Below are 18,170 nucleotides of genomic sequence, written 5' to 3'. Positions count from 1 at the left end.
CTTATTGGTTTGTTATGCACGCCTTATCGTTGATGTTCGACATGACGGGTACTTTCGAACGCAGAGATCGCTGCATGATCGTGAGCATCAGTAGCGTTTATTGTGAGCACCGCGGATTACATCTGCTTTAATGAAAAGCAAAGAAAGCGTGTTGCTAAACGAGGTGCTGGACGCGCTATTTTTCGTCTTGTCTGAGCTAACTAACGATGCCTAATGCACGACCGCTTATGTCTTATCGCAGCAGGCACAGGGGCTCTAGACGAGTTCAACTTTCTCATTTCATGTTTTTCCCATGTCCCTCGTGTGTATTGAAGGCGCCATTTTTATAGCAGAACCTATTGTACTTCAATGTTTTACATATCGTGGCATTGAAAGCAGTCGCATGTTGGTATCAGCACCGAAGAATCACTTCAGCCACTCGCTACTTTTTATAACTTTTACTGTTTGTCTGTTACCTGTGAAAGCGACAGGGCTACTAAAAAATTAGCTCATCAAGCACTACAGTTACTCTTCATCTGCATTGTTTATAACTGAGTACTAAATTGTGCATTGTTTTTCTGATTGCCATGCTGGCTGATACATTTTTCATTCATCCAACCAGACAGGTTAACTGGGAAGATTACGCTGGAGGTGACTCGCGGAAGCTATGAAAAACGAAGCCTGAATATATCAGTGAGGCTTGTAACCTCTTTTTCTCTAACAGTACACCGAGGAACGACTGGGAACATCAGACAAAACTGAACTTGATGCACACTTTGAGACGTTGGCTCAACGTTCTGACAGAACCAAGTATTGGACTGAAAGGCTGGTTGGTAAAACGGAAGCAGTCCTTCAACCCAATCCAAGTAAGTGAAATTCCTGCTTAGATTAGATTAATGAAGTGCCCTTCGTGTTAAAACAGATGTGCAACCACTTCCATCTTCATAGAGACCTATTAAAGAGACACTAAAGAGCAACACAAAAGTCAATTTAGGCTGGTAAATTATTCTTTCAACTTCATCTTGTCATTCATTTTGCGGAAGGTTGACTACACTCTAAGAAAAGTTTTCACCCATTGGGGCTTATCTTGTCCCCAAACAATAATCATCTACCTTGCATGCCTTTCCTTTTTTTAATGCTGTGCACCTGGTACTTACAGGTCATGAAAAGCATGTGTGTTATCCGCGTGACATGGCATTCTTGACAGGAAAGTAGTGAGTGCAGAATTTTCAAGTAAGAAAATGAAAGCAAAACAGATGACAATTATTCTTTGAGGACAAGATATCCCCAAAGGGTTTAAACTTTTTTGGAGTGTATTACTAGAGAAAATAAAGGCTAAACTTCCTTTTATTTATGCCGGAACCTCGGTGCTGTTAGGCAAGTGTTACAAACATATTTCAAAGTATTTTCTTGTATTTAGGCCGTATTAGAGCGTCGCTCTTAGGCGCCCATTCCTGCGACGAGTGGCTGTGGTGGCATAACCGAGCGAACGAGCACAGCGAAACTTAAAAGAGTGAACATGAATGATGAACATGAGTGATATGGAAAACGCGAGCCACGAACGGCGGAGACCAATGAGAGCTGCCCCTTCAGTGACGTGCGCGTGGGAAACTGGTGTCATGCGGACCCACCCAACCGCTCGATGTATACTCGTAACTGTTCTCAGCCGGACTGCTCATTTCATACTATGAAATGCTTGCGTCAGCTGTTGCTCGCGCTTGTTTGGTTTGGTTCGTTTCCTTGGTTTGGTCTCGTTCGCACTTGTTTCGATGGTCATGGTGTGGAATTGTTTTGTAATCTGATTGTATGCACGCCACAAATTGTTTAGTACTTTCTGGAAGCCATGTGCTGCCAGCAATTACACTGGAACTTTCTACGAGTCATGTATAAAAGCCAATGCACTTGACTCATAGATTAGAAGATCAGATTTTAGATGATTGCTGACTCTGCTACGTGTCTCTCTCAAATTCTTTGCCTCAATATATCGCGAAATGAAAACGCGTATAGAGCTATGCTCATATTTTGCATTAGAGAGTATCATAATCGTTGGTGAATTTTTTGCACAGAAAAATTTAAGAGAAACTTGCTAGGTTGATTCTGGTTTCTTTAGAATAAATGGAGTCCTTTTACCTATAAACAAATAACTAGATCTGAGTATACACCATAAAAATCCATGACGTCATGTATTCTAAGTGCAGCATGGAGTCTTGTAACGCATGACCCTTCGCCACGGACATCTCTACCTCTCCATAAGGGGGTGCACTTTCTTGCCAGTGGTACTCAGAGGCATATAAAAAGCAGCGGTGGCAACCCACTGTGTGGCATATATCTGCGTTGATCACACATCCATCTGCCTAATACTTAAAGGAGACTGTTGCATCAAATTTCAGCCTCAATTTCTTCACTGTCGCAGCCACACAAGGAATTTCTGCTGTGCAGGGAGGCTAAGTTATGGAAGAGTTTGCAGGGGATCTGTAGTGGTTCTTGTGCTGAATTTATTTTTTCATTCATCCTTGTAGGCAGTCTCCTCTTTTGTTGCTTTTTCTTTATTTTTCATGTTTATCTGTGTACATGCATACTGTTCAACTGCATTTAACAGACTAATCTGAAAGCTTCTGAGTGTTGCAATTGTGCAGTGCATTTTTTTTGTTGCCTCAATGTTTGTACAATTGTGCGTATTATCTATAACCTTAGTTGTTCTATTGTTCCAATTGTTGCATTTTGGGCAGCAGACAGACGCTTATGTGACAGGAACAAAAATAACCATTATTTCAAGCCGGCACTGGTTCATCTAGCCTTGCACTGTGCAGGGAACTGTCATGCACATACATACTTTGTTGTTCAGATGATGTTTAACAATATGCTCAGTGTGCTTGCTTTAATGTGTGAGCTCAGTTTTCTAATAATATATCAGATTATTTCATTGTGTGGATGCCAACCAGCAGTTTACATATAAGGTCTCCTCGATTTGGCTGCACTTTTTGCACTAGTTCAGAAAAGTGTCGTGCCAGTGCAGCGCCAGTTCTTCAAGTGTAAGTGTAGCGCGACACTAGCGCTCTCAGTGCAGCGGTCAAATCGAGGACAAAAGTGCAAGAACGTACAGGCCTTCGTCTGCTGCGACTGGGCGACTGTGGCTTTTCTTTTGTTGGTGTGTGCCGTGAGCTTAAACGTGTGCGCAATGGCCTTTTTGGTCCTGTAGAAAGAATTTATGTATTAGTACCTAGAAATTAGTTCAACTTCGGCATCATTATTCAGAAAGCATGACCGAGCGCGGTTTCCACACATTTCTGAATCATATATGGCACAACGTTTCAAACGACTGACCGATGTGGTTTTTAACGTCGAGATAGCGGTAAGCTTGTGAAAATTAATACAAACGACTGTGACCTGAGGGAAAATCCCGGCCTTCAGTGCACTTAGCAGTAGCTGAACCCGGAAAGCGCCCTTAACAAGATGCTGCGTACACATTCTGAAGAAAACTGGCGTCCGTGCTGCGTTACTAATAACAGGCGCCATCGATGCCTTCTACCAACACCCGCATGGCCACGGAGGCGCATGTGTCGTCTGCTATCAAAAGCCTTGCACTACGTGCACGAGAAAAGGACTTGCGGAGAATCTAGTGCCGAAGTGTACATGAACTCGTGCAGCACGACGTCAAATCGAGTGCCAAAGTGCAGGTGGCGCTAGCTGCACTGGCAAATCGAGTGCTAGAGTGCTGCACTCCCTGAACTAGTGCAGAAAGTGCAGCCAAATCGAGGAGACCTATATTTACATAAGTGTATACAGTGCCTTTTGAGGCACAAGGATGATGGAAAGGGAGGGCAACAGACATAACCATAATACAACCGACAACCATAATTTAACCTAACCATAATACAAACCCAAGGCTGAACAGTGGGGGGCACTGAAAATGAAACAGTTCTGACTGTTTTGCCTTGGCAATTTATCAACCAGTTTCGGACCATATTCTGTCTCACAGGGTGTTGATTTACTAAGCCAGTAAACAGAATTCCCTGCACTACCTGAGGCATTATGCTCTGCAGGAACACAACCCAACAATACATAGGCTGAAGTCGAAGTATGTTAATATTGATGCAACAAGAAAAATGCTGCAAAGTTAAAGACTTGTTAAGCATAGGTTACGTAGAATTGTAGACACTGCAATTTTTATAGAAAAAAGAAATGACATGTTGGGAGTTCATTTCATACTTAATTTCCTAAACGCATTAACTTCATTGGTATTCGGAGGAGTAAATTGACAATTGGGTTGCTGTTGCTCTTATGCTCATGGACATCTCTCTGGGGCAATGAAGAGAAAGCTACAGGGGGAAAGCATGCACAAGTAAGAGTACTCCTGAAAAAAGTCCTACATTTTCAACTGGATTTAAGCTGGGCAAAAGAAAGCATAAACATCTTAAAACAGCAAAATAATACAAAGTAGACCTCCGATTGTAAAACTTCCCTGTGGCTTTCCTCTCATTGCCACAGAAAGTTGTTCAGCAAACGACAACAATTATCAGAAGTGCATATGAATAGTAAAATATAATAGCCATGCTCACCCTTTGGCTACGTGACATGAATGTAATGCCCTGGAAATACAAGTATTTCTCATGATATAACAGCCATAGGATGTCAAATGTGACATTAGAACTTCAGGTTTAGTGCTTTAATGTATGTTCCAGTTGACAAACTCTTTAGCATATGACATGCTTTAATGAAGTGCACTTTGTGGATCCTGAAAACGAAATGGGCTGCAACATTTTGCTTTTACGAAATCCTGAATGTCTGCCATTAACCATGTATACCATTATAATGTAAACATAGTCATGTACAGACCTGGCATGTATTCACACAAAGTGCCTAATAGCATTGTTACCCTTTCATTCTTTCATACTTACTGCAGATGTGCGGGTAGAAGATTATCTCTTTGAAAAGCTTGACAAGAAACGAGACAGGCTAAATAATACTGAGCTACTGGGCCAAGACATGATAGACGCTGGAACCGACTTTGGTCCTGGCACCTCTTACGGTACTAATTACTTTTTTTGCTTTTTTGTTGTTTTTGTGCTATGTACAGCCAATTGCAAGAAAGTGAAGGTCAGTCAGCTGTTGCTGGCAGTGGCTAATGGGCCTTTTCTTTTGTGTGTGTGTGTGTGTGTGTGTGTGTGTGTGTGTGTGTGTGTGTGTGTGTGTGTGTGTGTGTGTGTGTGTGTGTGTGTGTGTGTGTGTGTGTGTGTGTGTGTGTGTGTGTGTGTGTGTGTTATGGGTTGTGCCTTTGTGTGTTTCTATGCTGTCTTCTTCTTTAGAGGAGACGTGTGCTACAGCAATTTGAATTGCCCTTTAGTGAAGACTACAGAAGGAGGTAGACTGGAGAGCTTGTTCACATGATAAGAGCTGATGCTAATTACACATGATCCTAGCTTTATGATGCATACATTGACTTCATTATTTCTCACACTCACCTGCAGGTTTTTCTGCTGAATTTAATCCAAGCACCAGTCAATTTAATCCAAGTGCCAGTCAGTTTAATCCAAGTGCCATTCAACTTAATCCAACTGCCAGTCAATTAATCCAAGTGCCAATCAGTTTAATCCAGGAACCACTGTATGTAATACAAATACCAGCCAAATTAATCCAAACATAGTGTCCTTCAAGAACATTCAAATTTCACGGCAACTAAAGTATTTCTAAAATATTAGGGGTTAATTTTATTCAAACTAGAAGAGCAAGGTGGGGGACCAATAGTGTTCTTCTCACGTGACTAATGAAAACCTTTGGACACTTTATGTTTTCAGGGCGACTCAGAAGACAAATTCTTGCAGACAAATCTGAGGAAATGCGAGTATTGGATCATTAACAGAGTTAGTGATGCAGGTGTGATGTTGTGTTCGGTATCAACTGAAACACAGAGTGACTCGATGATCACTAGGCACTGGCAGGCCTTGGTTAATAGTGAATACAAATAGCTTTTCCTGCTGCTGCTATCAGTAGCTTTCAGTTGAATTCATCACCTAACACCATACTAATCAATGACACTATGCTGCGTGAAAGTAGAAGAGCACCAAACCAAGCACATCACCAGTGATCACTAATGACTCGGCGTTATCAATTGGCAATAACAAAAACTCATTTTATAACAGTTTGATTGATACCATTGATGACATGCACAAATGAAAGCTGCCACTCTCAGAGAAAATAAGTGGTTCATAATCACTAGTGACTTAGCACACCAGTTCCTAGTAGGCGGTGTTGAGTCACTCATTTTATGACATTTCATTTGATATCCATGACATTATCGCATTTAAACGATAACACTGAACCGAGCATAGTAAGTAACTTGTGCTCGCTACTTACTTGACTGTGTCAGTTAGGTGTATCATGCACTTAATTGCTAATTTCATGAGTATTTGAATCGTGTCGATGACGATGTATTCGATTGAAAGCTACCGATAGCGCCAGCAGAAAGAGTTATTCGTATTCACTAGTAACTAAGGCCTACCAGTACCTAATGGATGGATGAAAACAACTTTATTTTGAATCCAGCAAATTTGACGACCCGGGCTCAGGTCTCCCATGAGGGGACTTCGAGGCCTTGCCTTGTCGCTGCCTCTCGGGCTTGCTGGACAGCCCACTCCTGTGTCTTGATGTTGGAGCTGCGCAGAGCGGCGACCCACTTCGATGCAAGAGCCTCCGGAGCTATTACCATTGTAGCTGATGTAACACGACACTCCCACAACATGTGTGACAGCATCGCTCTAGTTTCCTGACATAATTTGCAAAGAGCAGTCGGGTATTGCGTGGGGAAAATGTGCTGCAATCGCACCGGACTGGGGAAGGTTTGTGTTTGCAATTGTCGCCAGACGACTGCCTGGCGACGTTTAAGCATGGGGTGAGGGGGGGCAGCAACCGCCTGCCTAGCTGGTAGTGCTTGGTGATGTCATTGTACCTGACCAAGCATTCTCACGCGTTTTGAACCAGGAGTTCCGAACTCGAAGAGCCCGTCTCCGATTCTGCGCGGCGGGTCAATTCTCGCGCTGAGCGGTGTACTACCTCATTCAAGTTAGGGGGGCCTTCATCGGTGGGGGTGGCGACGTGCACTGGAAACCGCATGATTGCGGTGCTGTCGAAGTGCTGTCGACCAGCTTTCCTTAGAATCTGAAGAGCTTCGGAGGAAATGCGCCCCTGCGCGTAGTTGCGAACTGCGAATTGTGAGTCGCTAAAAACTGCCTCGCAGAGGGGGTCGGTAAGCGCAAGCGCAATCCCTACCGCTTCCGCTGTTTCGGGGTATTTCGTCGCGACACTACACGCGTGCGTAAGCCGGGAGCTAACGTCTACGACTACGGCTGTGAACTGGTGTTCTCGTGTGTATTCTGCGGCATCTACAAAGCGTGTAGTCCTCTTTCCACCGAAAGAGCGCAGCAGTGCCTTGGCACGGGCTTGGCGTCGGCCCCGATTAAATTCGGGGTGCATGTTTCGAGGGATAGGGGTGACAATCAGCGTGTCGCTGAGGTCGGGTGGAATGACCTGTTTCTGACCATGTTGGACGTGGTAGTTGAAGCCAAGTTTCTGCAGGATGTACCGGCCCATGGCTGTCAGAGACATACGTTCGAGTTGAGAGGCTCTTTGCATATCCACGATTTCCTTAAGCATGTTGTATACCCCCAGCTGTAGCAGACAAGCAGTGCTTGTGAACTCTGGTAGGCCAAGGGCGATCTTGTAAGTCTTGTGTATAAGGGTGTTGATTTTCTCCCTTTCGATGACATTCCACTTGTGGAAGGCAGCCACACAAGTGACGTGACTGATTGCAAAAGAGTGTATGAGGCGCATGACACTGTCCTTCTTCATGCCCGTGTGCTTGTTTGTAATACGTTTGATCAGGCGGGTAGCCGCTGTAACCTTGCCTTCGATTTTGCGAATAACTTCTATGTTTGACCCGTTGGCTGTTATATGCATGCCTAGGATGCGTATCTTCGGGACTCAGGGAATGCAGGAGCCGTCTTGCGTATAGAGGATTATGTCGTCACATTGGCGCGATTCGGCTGTAGGCTTGGGCCGGCGGCGCGGGCGGTAGACGAGCAGCTCCGATTTGAGTGGAGATAGTCGGAGACCTGTGTCTTGGAGGTAGGTTTCAACTGCAGAGACAGCTGCTTGTAAGGTGCATTCTATCTGACCGTCACTGCCCTTGTTGACCCACAGGGTGATGTCGTCTGCATACAAGGCGTGATGGAGGCCATCGATCTCGTCGAGGTAGGCCGAGACCCAGAACACGAGGTTGAAAAGGAGCGGGGATATGACCGACCCTTGAGGAGTGCTGGTGCTTCCTAGTGCATGTTCGTCGGATGTCATGCTGCTGACCGAGAGGGTGACTGTGCGGCGCGACAGGAATTCTCTGACGTAGTCGGAGCTTCGCTCACCCAAGTTGAGCTTGTTTATGTGGCTCAGGATTGCTGCATGTGCTACATTGTCAAATGCCTTTTCCAGATCTAGGCCGAGGATGGCCCGGTTGCCACTAGTTAGGTCATTGATAATCTGGTGGTAGAGCTGGAGCATGACGTCTTGAGTGGAGAGGTGTGACCGGAAGCCCACCATAATGATCATCATTGAGTCACTCTTTGGTGTTTCAGTTGATACCCAAGATAACATTGCACCCTGTGATGACCCTAATATGGGGCAAAGGTTCGTGTACTCAATGGTTCGGTTGGTTCTCTTAGGCGGAGCCTCCGAGAACCCAATTGAGGACAAAGCCGTTGGTTTGAACACACACACAAAGACTTTTTAATCAAACTAAAAAGAGGCATAAAGTAAATAGAAGGAAAATAGAAAGCATGCCTAAAATAAACACTCAAGCAGACATTGCGGCAGGGAACACATATAGGGCTTGCATGAGGTTAACGGGTGTGCGAGTCCGGGCTTGCCACGAGTGCAGGGACAAGCTGGCGAAAGGAGTGGCGCCGGTCTCACCATAGGTCGCGGCGTAAGCTGACCGACCGGGCGACCGGAGCGCGCCAGCTCTGGCTAGGCGAGGAAAAGCAGGCGGCTTGGTGGCGCGAGTAGACGGCGTCGGCGTTCTGGCCGGGCAGCTGGCGTAGAACTCGGGCCCGAAGCCCGACTGTTCTCGTCTCGCCCACGGGCGCAGAAGCTCGAACGCCGGCCTCGGGCAGCAGGCAGCACGACAGACGGGGCAGCGTTCTGGCCGGGCAGCTGGCGTAGAACTCGGGCCCGTAGCCCGACTGCTCTTGCCCTACCCACGGGCACAGAAGCACGACAGACGGGTGTGGCGTTCTGGCCGGGCAGCTGGCTTAGAACTCGGGCCCGAAGCCCGACTGTTCTCGTCCTGCCCACTGGCGCAGAAGCTCACCTGCCTTGAGCAGCTGGCGGCCCGCTCAGGTAGACGGGCAACGCACAGGAACGGGTTGGCAGGAGGCCCCGGCCGGGTGAAGTCCTGGTGGGCTCGGGTCGGGAACCCGACGGCCCGTCTTCAACGCCCGCTCCGGTGGTTGACCTCCTCCTGCCGTTGCTTCCTGGAACTCTCCTGGCGTCTCCCCTGCGTCTCCTTGCGTGTCCTCTCTTTCTGCCAGCGCACCACGCTTTTTCTTCTGGTCTGGCCGATTTGGCATTCTCGGATTGGCTGCCTTACGCCCCGTGGTCTTTTCTAATTGGTTGCTTTTCTTCTTTTTGTTGTTTGTCATGCGCCGCGCGTTCTCGTGCCGGACGCTCTTTAGCGTCGTTTTTTTTTCCTTCTTCCACCTCGGCGCGCGTGCACTCAGCGTCGTCTGCTCCTGACCGTCCCGATCACCGCACCATGTCGCGCACCACACATCACACACCCACATCACTAACTCAGTTAACAATCCTATGCTGACATTTCCTCGGACTTGTCTGCGAGAATTTGTGTTCTGAGCCACCTTCAACACACAAAGAAAAGCATCCAAAGGTTGTCATTAGTCAATTGGGAAGAACGCTATTGCTCCCCACTTTGTTTTTTTTTTTAAATTAAAACATAAACTCCTAACATTTTAACAAAATTTCAGTTGCTTTGAAACAAGGTTCTTGAAGCATGTTACTCTTGCATTAAATTAACAGGTACATGTATATGGATTATTTTGGCTGGCGTTTGGAATAAATTGAGTGGCGCTTAGATTAAGATGACTGGCACACGGATTAAATTTACTGGTCCTTGGATTAAGTTCAGGCGGAAAGCCTGTAGCTGCGCAGTACAGTGCCTTCTTTTCCTTTACCACTACATTCCATCAGAGTAAGCTGCTACGCTGGGATGATCACTGGATGAAAACATTCACAATTGAATGAGTTCAAGAATATATTTGGAGGTGTTTCAGAACCTTATGCATATTTTGACAATATGCATCAGCAAAGAGAAAAAAAATGAGTACAATTACAAAATATAATGCTTCAAATATAAGCTACTATGTGTTTGATGTTGTCAGGGATAACCTGAATTTGTGCACTCAGCACAATTGTAATGTTTGCCATCTTTTTTATTGACAACTTAATGAATTGATACCAGGCTCGAGCCTTGTAATGAGTTTGTGTCTTTAAATGCTGGTTGATTATTTACGTTAACACAATATAAAATTAATTCGATTATTTGCGTTAAGATGATCTAAAGGTACTTACCATAAAGCTATAATTGTTATCTTAATAAAAACATGCGTAGTTGAAAATGCATTTTGCATGCATTGTGACTGTTTGGCCAGCTTTTATTCTTTAACATTATAATGCCATTGCATGCAAATAACATTATTTTTTTTATATAAGTCGCACTGCCCAGTAACTAATGTCAGTTTGTAAATCAGTGGGATTAGGTACAAATGTCCAAAGTTTTCCTTTGAGACAGATGCCTTAGCAGAGCATTGAACTTTTGTTCTGCTTTGTACTATAAGTGGCAAGCAAGTTGGAATTTCTAAGGCGTATAAAGGATGTGACAATCACACATTGCATGCCCAACATAAGCAATAACTTTCGTTACATTAATAAAATGTACAGATGACTGCATGAAACAGGATCATTTCCTTTATCAGAACAATGAGACGAGCACTTATGGACGCATTGTAGCTGTGAAGCAAAGGGAAGTTGTTATTACAGACATGCTATATTTACATGAATGTAATAAATGTAAATAAAATGTAAAAATGGGTCTGAAAATTGCCTGTGCGTTAGAATCTGATGCAAAACCAAAACAGTGTTCGTGGCATTGGCAACAGCTTACCATCAGAGCTGTTGGATGTAGCATCATTGCCATCATCAGATGGCAGCCATAGAGTTAATATAACCAACTCTTGTGGAAAAGCTCCTCATAGTGCCCATGCATTGAAATCGGCAACTGCAAGGACACCGCCATGTTGCTACCCTGTGCAGGCGTGCAGGCACAGGCGACGAGATGCGATTCAGACGAGACGCACGATCAACACGATCTCGAGCCTCCTTCAGTATGGTGGCGCCATTTAGTTCAGGTGCCTGCGAACACATCCTTTCAGGCACTGTAAATATTATAAATAGCCATCCGATCTTTCTGAAAAACATATGGAAAGACCTTTAAACATTGTCCATGCATACATAATACTTGTAAATGCTTGTTTTTACATAGCATTATGAATATTCTTAGTTCTACAAAAATGAGTCATAGCAACATGGCACCACCTTTGCGGTTGCTACTTTTTTTTGGCCAGCTTTTCCTCTAGAGTTAGTAAACTAACTCTATGATGGTGGCAGAGCGCGTTTTCTTAAATTGTAGGTTCATTTTGTGTACGTTTACGATCACTTTCGAAGATGCTATCACTTTTGCAAGGTTTTGTGCAACTCTGCACTGAATGCATCGGCGTATATAGCCACCAGCGTTTCTGGTGCTGTGCCGACCTCGCTATCTGCACAGAGTGTCAGGAGCGCTCTCAGCCGCGTATTTTGGCAAGTCTGATGCATAGTCACATAAAATATTGTGAAAGTGATAGTAAAATCTCTAAATGGTGATCACTCGAGAACACAGCCTTGTGTGTTTGCTATCTGTGATCAATGAAGCACAAATGGCGATGATGATGCACTGCTTTCATTACGAAAGCTCATTAAAAAATTTTTTTTATCTTCTGTGAAGTGAAATTCTGCACGTCTCATTTTTTTTTTTTTTCTGATCGCAAGCATGGGGACATGCTATACTTTTCTTTTGTAAATGGGGCACATCTTGCATTCAGGTGCACTTCTATTTTCTTGCATTAAGCCCATAAAAATTGAATAGGTGTGAGGGTGCGTTTGAATCATGCAAATACGATACACTAAACAAACTACTGGAAAACAGATGACATGATCTGCATCGGCACTGTCACTTTGCTGATGCAGGTGGTTGCCTGTGATGCTCCACCTATCATAATGTGGAGCTGTGGTATCAGTATGGCATTCAAGATTGGGTGGCCAGACCAAGAACTTGTGCTGCACTGCCTAACCTTGAATTCCATTGTATCAAATCAGTGGTATTTTTCCTGCCACCAAGATGACACCACAGTTTTACCTGTGATGAGATTTCTACCTTTTGTCAGGCTTTGCAGCAATTGTTGGCATTTTTTCAGCTTCTTTTGAATAAAGTTCGTGGTTACTGTCGCGAAACATGGTGGTCAACACAGCACATTCCCAATTTTTGCCTTGCCAAACACATGGGCAGATCTGGACTTCTGCTCAGTAATTTCCAGTTCACTAAAAATTTAGGTTGCCTAAATAAGAACTTGTAGTTTAAGCAATTCAATTTATTATTTGGCCAGTCTTACGACATTTGTATTCTTTTAGAACAATGCGCAGTGCTGTAGCACCGGGCCTCTCCCTTTGAACAAGCACAACACTGCACACATCTTGTGATGTGTTGTCCTCTTATTTCATTACTGTCATTGTCATGGCGTACCTGCTAACTGAAAGCAGTTGATTTTCGTTTTTAAGTTCCTCAGTTGGCTGTATACATCAAATTGCAAATGGCACCATGCATGCATGTGTCGAATAATCTAAATAAGTGCCTTTTTTTTAAATTGACCTTCATGCAAACTTTGTTTTGCTTTGTTTAGAAATGAGAAAAAATACTGTGTTGAATTTAATATTCGAAAGTTATCTTTCTTGACTGTTGGGATTTGATTTGATTAGGAAATTGAACTTATTTCACTACTACAGCGAAGCTGTATAGGTGGACATTCACGTTTTCTTGTGCGGCAGCAATGTGTGGTGGCATGGTCAGTACCAATTGCCAACCAGAGAACAGCCAGCAACACAGCCTGTGTCGCAGCTCTGAAGTGGCTGCATGACCAGAGTGCAGCATTCCGGGCAAGTTGGTAATCCATTGCTTAAATGATATTAAGCAATGATATTAAGCAATGGCATCTCATGAGTAGCTTGAAGGGGGGCTAAGCACTACTTAGCCCCCCTTCAAACTACTCATGAGATGCCGGTTGATAGGTCTCTTCGTTTTCTTGATCTTCGCCTGAACTTTCAGGACAGCCACACGTGTTGGTCGTATGAGCCGCGAGCCAACAAACCACTTCTGCCGTATACGTCCGCACATTCTAAGCTTGTTAAGCGGGCTATTATCAGTTTGTGCTTCAAGAATGCCCTTAGCAAGTCTTGCTGTCATGTTGTGGACGCAAGCTTAGCAGCGCAAACTTTACGGTTGTCCCTGGCTGGATATCCTAGGGTGGTGCTAGTGTCTGTCGCAGAACGCATCTTAAGAGAAACGCGATCCAGTACGCAGAAGTCAGTTGCCGATGCCCCTCCTGGCATACGCCCTAAAGTAAGTGTCATACCATACATGCACGGGATATCCCACAACTTGAAAAAGATTGCCCAAAGGGCGAACGTAGGAGCTGTTTTTTCTGCTCCCGACAAGCTCGGCAAGCTTTGCAGGCTGACTGATCCAAATGCCGTCCCTTCCGATAAGTGCAGAAAGCATCACCGAAAAAAGTTTGTCGAGTGTGTACACCGGGTGGTGTACAACCTCCCGCTTTCATGTGGGAAGAAATATATCGGACAAACTGGGCGTTGCCTCAATGATCGGCTCCGCGAACACAACAACAATGTAAAAAACGGCTCAGGTGGTTTCTTGGCGATCCACTGTCGCGATCATGGGTGCAAGCCTCTTGAGGATCAATGCACGATTGTTTCCCGTGGCAGAACGCAGCTCATCCGTGAGATATCTGAAGCGCAGATGATCGCGAAATTGGGTGATGCGTGTGTTAGCTTCCCGTCTCTGGCTCTCACAGAAAAAGAATTACGTTACTTGGACGCGGCGTCACATGACACGTAACCATGTTACATGACTTCGCACTTCATTTCCGTGTAAGCGCATGCGCGATCTACGTTGCCTGCCATGTATAAAATGACGCAGTGGCACAATAAACTTAGTTGAAAGTTTGCGCTTGGTGTGTCGTCTTCTTTCACGTCCGTGTCGTTCTTTATGTCGCGCAATATCATTTAAGCAATGACCAGAGTGTCGATGAAAATGCGCAGACCATCACTAAGAGCAGCCAGCAATGCAACCTGCATAACAGCCCCTTAACGGCCATATGACCAGGTCGTGCTGGCATATTGCCACTGGCAGAGCACACAGGAACATGCGATACTGGAAAGTATCGAAGCACTAAGATCTGATATGGTGAGCCGCTTGAAAAGAATCGGGTGTAACAGGGCATTTGCATGAGATATAGCGATGTGTTTGCAAAGTCCTGGGTAGACTTTAGGCAGTGGGAGACCAGGCCCCTAGGACTTCCAACGGGTGTGAGAGCTCCTTTATACAGCTTTGCTGTTTTTGATTGTGTAAGTTGCTTGGATTCACATGCATCCAGGAAGGTTTTTGCTGAGCTCTTTTATATCACATTAGCATGTGCATCTTGACTACAATGTGATGGCTTTGGTTATCTGACTTGGTTACAGGAAGTGCCCTCATCAAAGTTGGGCAGGCTCAACAGAAGCTGGGCCAGGCAGAGCGAGAGTTTGGCCGCCTGGTGCACACAAACTTTGTCCAGCCACTAAGGAGGTTTCTGGATGGAGACATGAAGACAATCTTGGTAAATAAACCCTTATCCTCTTCATTCCTAAATGAGGCCTTTACTGCCATGGCCAAAAATTTTTCAAAATAAGACAAAACTTGGGGAAGTCAAGACTATGAAGAAATCTCGTCTGGTTGCGAAGAATTGTCAAGAAAAGAAAACAGACTTCGACCAAGAGGAAGAAGTTATTCAAAACTTGATTAGTCGGCCTGTGTGCCTTGTGAAGGTTGGTGAAGAGTCTGACAAAAAACTAATTTCCCCCTAATTGTGAACAAAACTCCCCTGTGGGGGCTGAGACGTCAAGCTTTAATAATTTTTTGATCATGGTCAGTGTCTTCTTTGTTTTTTTTTTTTTTTTTTTTTTTTTTTGATAAGACAAAACTTGTTTTCAGCACTTCACTTTGGGGAAAGGAAATGCACTCGATCCCGGATATGTCGAACTCGAAGGGAATTGCAAAATAGTTTGATGTACCAATAATTCGAAATATAAGGTATCACTATCTGAAGCTTATCAGAGATATCCTCACATTCCTGACGGTTTCTTGGAACTTACCAATTTGCTTCTCCAAGACAATATAGACTGCACAGAAGTTGGCTTATGTTTTGCTCACAAAATTTACAAGTCACACGTGCTGTGAAATGGTCTTTGGAACGCTAACCCTAAAAGCCCTCATTGCTCAGACACATAACTGTGGTAGTGCATCTTGCGTGCATCAAAGTGGATGTTGCATCTTTGTATTCAAGAAAAGGTAGAAAGACACACTGCAGAAGCAAACTATCCTGTATGTATATGCACTTTGCAGCCCTCAGTACACTTGTACTGAAAATCGTGCTTGAATGTGCCCGGCCGCATGGCCGTTTCAATATGCACCATTTAAATGGCCGATTGTCATACATGGGCAACAAGCCAGGCGTACTGTTGTGCCAGGTTTCGGAACCGGCTTTCTGTTGGAACCAGCCATACTTGCTTCTCGACCATCCTAGAAAGTCCGCGGGTCTCTTGCATGCCACTCAGCACTCGTGACTCCTCGTGGCCAGTATGTGCTGTCTTTGTTCTGAGCCATTCCCCTCTGGCCTCTATGCGTCAGTGACTGCCGACACTACACACACGCTGTGAGTTTAGAAAGTGCTGTTCAGCTTTTCCGGACATTCGGGGCCGTTCCTACTGACATGTAACTGTGCGTGCACGAATGAAACGCGTTCAGCTTGGACTAATGAATGTCACAGCGACAAGTCTTGCACGTTGTTGCTGCAATGGCTCTTTCTCTGAAGGGCAGATGTGGCGTGCAGTAGGTTTAGTGCATTGTAAAGATCCGTCCAAGTGGAGTTGAGGTTGCTTGCGGAATCCTAAAATGCCATTCATGGAAAGCCCTTGTCTACCAGAAGGCAAACCCGGTGGCACAGCATCTCCAGTTCAGCGTCCCATGCACAGCGCCACTCAGTGAAACAATTAGGTGTCATCCGCCCTTTCTTGTGGAACACATATGAGACTGGAAGGCCTTTCTCATTCTTGAAGCAGAGTAGCGATCTGCTCTTGCTGATAACAAACGGTCACAGTTTGCACAAGCACGTCAATATGTACAGCAAGCAAAACTGGAGCATACTGCTCATTTTTCCTCTATAGCATGTACTGCCCTTCAGTGTCAATATCTTGTTTGACAGCATCTGTCAAAACAGTGCCGTTTCAAATTCGTTGGCAGTAAATATTTGCACCAACGCGAGAAGTGATTGTATATTCGTTAGGAGAAGCGTACTTGCAGGGGCGAGGCACGGTGCAGTGCTCAATGTATCGAATGTGTTGGTGAACAGGATTTCAATGTTTGCATAGTACATCGGTATACTTTTGCATGGGATTTTCAAGGCAATTTTACAACTGTTCAAGATCGACAATAATTTGATAGATCGGAGTTTGATATATTCGGGATCGACTGTTATAGAGTTGAAGAAAGAATAATTCACAATAAGGATAGAAAGCTTAAACAGACAGCCACTTAAGGGGGGGACAGGATGCAGCTTTCGCATCACGAAAAATGACAAAAAAAAAAATCATTCTTTTGAAAATAACATTTTCAATTCTATAAACCTTTGTCTATCTGATTCCGAAATATCATCATGAAGGACGATGTACAAGTACGCTAAAAAATTTGTTGTATCAACCAAGGAGGCAAAAAATTTCACAGAAATCACGAAAGAACAGTATTTTTCAAGCCACAATGTTTCCAAAATGGTGCAACTGAGCACTGCGTCTTGGTCTTGATGTAAAGCGCACTTTCCCATCTTCAAATTTGCCATGCCACTTCTGCTATCTCCTCCATACAGAAACAAGTGCACAAAAAGCAAATGATTGAAGGCCGTTCCAGAGTCTCCGATTGGCCGTGCCTGCCACGTGACTCCAGCACGGTTTGCTGTTGGTCTGGCACTCACTCCATAGGGGCATCGTCTATTCTTTGCACCTCGCGAGCTCTCGATGTCGCGATCACCATGATACCGATAAGTGTTGGAACGAGTGTGACGTGGACATAGCGGTAGTGCAGCTGACTTACTCCTCTGTTACTGGACGTCTCAGTCTCATGGCTAAGCATTCCAACCTAAGCAATTTGTGACCAAACACTTTGCATGGGGAAACCGTCAGACATGACACGTGGATAAGCCTTTTGAGCATTGAAGTTTGGATTTCGCTTCCAAGTTTACTTCAAAGTACATCGCGTAAGCAATCCCCGAACTTATGGCTAAGCTTTTCAAGCATCGGTGCCGTGACCAAGCACATCGCGCATGCAATCCTCAGCACCTGCGACCATGCACATTACGTGCATACTCTTTGGACCCATGGCTGGGCATTTTGTGCTTCGGCACATTGGACTCGGCGATCGAGCACATTGTGCACCGACTCCTCAGACCCGCGGCTAAACATTTTGCACAGCAGCACCTCGTATTCGGCGATTGAGAACATTGTGCATGACCCACAGCGGTGGCTATGGTGTTGTGCTACTAAGCACGAGGTCGCGGGATCAAATCCTGGACAAGGCAGTTGCATTTTGATGGAGACGAAATGCAAAAACACCTGTGTGCCATGCATTGGAGGCCCTTAACATGCCATGCACGTTAAGGGTCTCCTGATGGTCAAAATGAATCTGGAGTCACCCACTATGGCATGCCTCGTAA

The 18,170-nt window shown here is 44.9% G+C and overlaps 1 protein-coding gene across 3 annotated transcripts in view; it reads left to right on the top strand.

The window, feature by feature from the left end:
- EndoB (SH3 domain containing GRB2 like, endophilin-B) overlaps positions 1–18,170 on the top strand; it is a 92,818-nt gene that overhangs the window by 361 nt on the left and 74,287 nt on the right. For all 3 annotated transcript variants that reach the window (XM_075697259.1, XM_075697243.1, XM_075697252.1), the window contains exons 2-4: positions 704–845; positions 4,883–5,008; positions 14,893–15,026. In XM_075697259.1, coding sequence (XP_075553374.1) covers positions 704–845; positions 4,883–5,008; positions 14,893–15,026 — 402 coding nt within the window. The remainder of the gene's footprint in view (positions 1–703; positions 846–4,882; positions 5,009–14,892; positions 15,027–18,170) is intronic.

The sequence above is a fragment of the Dermacentor variabilis genome, chromosome 1 (assembly GCF_050947875.1).
Source record: "Dermacentor variabilis isolate Ectoservices chromosome 1, ASM5094787v1, whole genome shotgun sequence".
Lineage (NCBI taxonomy): Eukaryota > Metazoa > Arthropoda > Arachnida > Ixodida > Ixodidae > Dermacentor > Dermacentor variabilis.
Note: the sequence above shows the minus strand (reverse complement) of the source record. Positions and strands in the feature narration are given on the sequence as shown.